The 4,875-nt window shown below is 38.1% G+C and overlaps 1 protein-coding gene across 1 annotated transcript in view; it reads left to right on the top strand.

The window, feature by feature from the left end:
- The first annotated feature begins 909 nt into the window (after window positions 1-909).
- The window catches only part of LOC125044461 (compound eye opsin BCRH2-like), a 5,382-nt gene continuing 1,416 nt past the window's right edge, over window positions 910-4,875 (top strand). Inside the window, exons 1-4 of the mRNA XM_047641144.1 lie at window positions 910-971; window positions 3,997-4,220; window positions 4,355-4,546; window positions 4,699-4,875. The exon at window positions 4,699-4,875 is cut by the window's right edge and continues 18 nt beyond it. Coding sequence (XP_047497100.1) covers window positions 4,007-4,220; window positions 4,355-4,546; window positions 4,699-4,875 — 583 coding nt within the window. The 5' untranslated portion in view covers window positions 910-971; window positions 3,997-4,006. The remainder of the gene's footprint in view (window positions 972-3,996; window positions 4,221-4,354; window positions 4,547-4,698) is intronic.

Genomic DNA, 4,875 nt, shown 5'->3' with positions numbered 1-4,875 from the left:
AATGCTATAACCCCTCGGCCACAGCGGTCTTATATGTATATACACATATACACCTATATATATATACACACAAAAAAATTATTTAATTATATGTATGTATTTTACTTATACATACATGTATGGTCACATATAGGTCTATACATGTATATATATACATATAAACATACACACACATATACCTACATATGCATATATGAATTATACATACACATACATACATGCATATATAGGTATATGAATGTATATATATATATATATATATATATATATATATAACTGCATACATATAAGTATACATGTATGTATGTTGATATGCACCTACATACTTATATATATGTATATATATATGAATAAATATAATCATATATACATATATGTATATGTATTATATATTTCTTATTTATAAACATACATCCTCAAGCACTCACATACAAATAAATTCAAACTGACAACCATAAAAACAATCGTAAGACGGAGCCTTGCGTTAGGACATATCCATTTCATCGCACTTGATCCCCTTAAATATAGCCTTTTGTCAAGTGTTCTTAGTAATAGCTGCTATGTGTATGGCTGCACGGGACTTTTTTCGCGTTATTTGTTAATACTTTGATTAACACATGATATGTATCCGGTCTGGGGGTCGAGAGTTTAAGTGTATGTATCTTTAGTTGCAAAGATAAAGTTTAATAGCCCAAGAGAGAGAGAGAGAGAGAAAGAGAGAGTGAGAGAGAGAACACAAAGAGAAAGGAACAAGAAAAGAAAGATAAAAAAGGACGTAAATGTACTTTGCTTTCGTGGCATAATTTTTAATCTCTTCAGACCGTTTGGATAATGGGATTAACCAAGCTTTTCCAAGGAGACAGAGGTATAAAGGCAGCTTCTCGAGTGGCCTCTTCGCCGTGAGCTTGCCAAGCAGTCGTTCCAGCGGTCGTTGAAACACACCTCTCTTCAGTTGCTGGCGTGTCCCTGAGGTGAGTCCCAGGCCAGGGGGCGTTCCAGTCGTAAAACACATCTGTTTCTAGTCGCTGTCTGATGTTTCTCTGTAGGTTATATATATATATATATATATATATATATATATATATATATATATATATGTATATATATACACATATATATACATATATATATACATATATATATATATATATATATATATACATATATATATACACACACACACACACACACGTGTGTGTGTTTATTTATGTATATATAAATGCATACATATGCATATATATATGTATGTATGCACATCCATATATATATATATATATATATATATATTATATAGGTGTGTATACATATATGCGTTTGTGTAGGCATTTACATATATATGCATATATGTATATATATGTATATATACACACATATATGGATACATATATATGTATATATATGTATATTTATATATATACAGAAATATCTATATTCATATACACAAATATATATAGTATTTATATCATTAGTCTGAATCAATCCACTGCAGAACGTGGGCCTCTCCCAATCATTTCCATCTTTGTTTTTCGTTTCCAGTCTTGGCCCCAAATTTCGTTATTTCGTCACGCCATCTTGTCATTCGTGTGGTCCTTGGCCTCTTTATGTTATCTGCAGCCCAGCCTCTTACTTTCTTTGTCCATTTGTCGTCCTGTCTCCGACATATATGACCTGCCAATTGCCATTTTTTTCCTTTTGTTTTCCACTTTTGTCTGTTCCCTGATCCACGTCGCCCTCATCCGATCTCTTAGACTAATTCCCAGCATCAATCTCTCCATCCCTTTTTGGGCACGTATTAGTTTCCTCTCCAGTAATTTGGTTGTAGTCCATGTTTGTGATCCATAGGTCATAACTGGGAGGACGCACTGATTAAAGACTTTTTTTTTTTTAAACATAATGGCAAGGAGCCTCTTAGTATGCTACTGTGTAAGCCGAAGCCGCTCCAACCTAGACTGGTGTGTTGCTTAATTTCATCTTCGCTAGATGTGTTTGTACCAGTTGCCCTAGGTATATATACTTGTCTACCACCTGTTGTACATGTCTCTGTTCGAATTGATCTCTACTGTTGAACATGATCTTGGTCTTTTTCTTGTTCATCCTAAGTCCAACTTTCAGACTTCCTCTATTCAGATCATTAATTAGTTGCTGCATTTAATTTGTAGATTCACTGAAGAGAACAATATCATCTGCAATCAAAGTTTTTGTGAGCTGGTATCACCCTGTCTAACATTTTTTTTAATTGGCATTTTATCAGTTTCCCTGTGGAGCTTGATGGTTGCTGTCCCATCTTCTTATATATCTTCCAATAGTTTACAATAAATCTCCTCTACTCCCTGTCTTCGAATATCTTCTAGTACTGCTGGTATTTGTCAAATGCCTTTCCGTAATCGATGAATGCCATACACAGGGGTTTCCTATATTCGTTTATTTTTTCTCTTATTTGAGTGAGCATGTGGATGTGGTCTGTTGTTGAGAATTCACTGCGGAAGCCTGCCTGTTGTCTGGGCTGGTTAGAATCCAAACTGTCAGAGATGCGAGTTGTGATGACTTCTGTGAACAGTTTGTAAGTAACTGAAAGGAGGCTTATGAGTCGGTAGTGTTTTTAGATCCATGCTGTCCCCTTTTTTATGTATCAAAATAATTATTGCATTTTTCCAGGGTTTCGAAGTTTTTCAGTTGAGAAGGCATTTGTTAAAAAAAAAAAAAAAGGCTATTTTCACTGTTGCAAGATCTCCTGCATGTATTTTAAGGTCTATACTGATTCTATCTTCACCGGGTGTTTCCCCTCTGTTCATGCCTTCAAGCGCTCTGTTTATTTCTTCTGTTGTGATGTTAGTTATGTCTCTAGTTACCGCGTTCGCCTCTACCCGTGGCTGTTCATTTGAGTTGTATAGATTCCTGTAAGAGTCTTCCACTACTCTTATGATTTCATTCTTATTATATATCCCTTCTCCGTCTGGTTTCTTTATTGCAAACATTTGAATTCTTCCTATGCCAAGCCTCCTTTTAGGTGTTTTCATGCTGGTACTTGAGATCACTGTTTCATTTATTATCTGAATATTGGATTTTCATACATCTTCTCCCCTTGTTATTTCAGCTAATTCTACATTTTTGCATAAGTTTTTTAGTTTCTACCGAGAGCTTGCTGGAACTTTGCTTGACATTATTACCGCCTACTTCAAGTGCAACTTCCTTTATTATGTCATTGAACTGTTTGTAAATTTGGTCAATGTTGAGACCTTCGTTGCTGAGAAGTGAATATCAATTTTGGATGTTAAGGTTAAATTCTGTCACTCTGGTCTTCAAGTTAGCTAAATTTGGCTGTGGTTTCCGTATAAGTTTATTCCTTTCCCTTCTGAGGTGTAATTTCATGTGGCCTCTGACCATTCTACAGTCACTGCCAACATTTACTTTATTAATAACTTCCACATTCTTTACTATATCGCGCCTATTCGAAATTATGAAGTTAATTTCGTTTTTATGTCAGATGGCGACTTCCATGTCCACTTCTGCTTTAGTCTTTTTTCGAAGAATATATTCCTAATACTGAGTGATCGAGCCTCCGCAAAATCGATTAACATTTGCCCCTTCTCATTCCTAGTGCCTATTCTGTGATTCTTTCCTGTACTTTTACCGCCATTACAGTTTCTCTCTTGCTGGGTAAATGAACATCATAGAAGCTCTCTATTTCCTCATCAATGTGGCTGCAGGTTGGAGCAAAGACCTGAACAATCTTTAAGTTGTACCTATCAAGTTTTATTGTAACTGAAGCCACTCATTCGCTTATACTATAAAATTCCATGATATTCTTTTCTAAACGTTTGTGAACTAAGAGCCTACCACCAATTCCTGCTTGCTACCTTGGCGTAAAATAAACCTTTTAGTATTGAATTCACGGGTCATGATAATAGCAATTGTAATAACAAAACATATCAATTAATTTAAGCTCCAGATAAATGCATTCTATCTAACTATATGATCTTAATGTAATCTTTTCAGAGCTGAGAAGATGGTGTTCGCCAACGCTTCCGGCCCTCACGCAGAGGCCTACACCGCTCAGGTAACCTTCGGATACCCTGAGGGTGTCACCGTGGTGGACCTGGTGCCAGAGAACATCCGGCACATGGTTCACCCTCACTGGAACAACTACCCTCCGGTCAACCCCATGTGGCACTATGTGCTTGGTTGCGTCTACATCATCCTGGGCTGTCTCTCATTCTTTGGTTAGTGCCTCTCCATAGGGTGCCATTGCTGTCCTTATGTCCTTTTTAACAATAGTGGCAACCTCTTGCATATTCACATTATGGCGCTGATGAAGCAGTCAAGCAGATATTTTTAAAAGCTGCTTTTCGCGCAGGCAATGGGCTGGTGATCCTACTTTACCTGAAGAACAAGTTCCTGCGAACGCCTTCCAATCAGCTGGTCCTCAACCTGGCCATCAGCGACTTCCTCATGCTGATGACGCAGTTCCCCTTCTTCACCTACAACTGCTTCAGCGGCGGAGTGTGGATGTTCAGTGAGACCTTCTGCGAGCTCTATGCCTTCTTCGGTAAGCCAGTCTGCAAGGGCAACACAGACATTGCTTTTGCTAATGCTGTTGACAGGAAATTTGAAGTACAAGCAAGCGTGACATTATATTCAAGGAATCATTCCTTTTACCGATAACACGAACTTGTCATCACTTCCTGAACTCTCCCGCAGGGGCCATCACCGGCATCGCATCCATCTGGACGCTGTCCTTCATCTCCTATGACCGGTACAACGTGATCGTGAAGGGCGTGAGCGGAACGCCCTTGACCTCTGGAAGGGCCACCCTCTTCGTCCTCTTCTCCTGGATCTACGCCATCGCATGGTCACTGCCGCCCTTCTTCGGCTGGG

Source organism: Penaeus chinensis, chromosome 35 (genome assembly GCF_019202785.1).
Source record: "Penaeus chinensis breed Huanghai No. 1 chromosome 35, ASM1920278v2, whole genome shotgun sequence".
Lineage (NCBI taxonomy): Eukaryota > Metazoa > Arthropoda > Malacostraca > Decapoda > Penaeidae > Penaeus > Penaeus chinensis.
The sequence above is the reverse complement of the archived record's forward strand: the minus strand, read 5'-3'. Positions and strand labels throughout refer to the sequence as shown.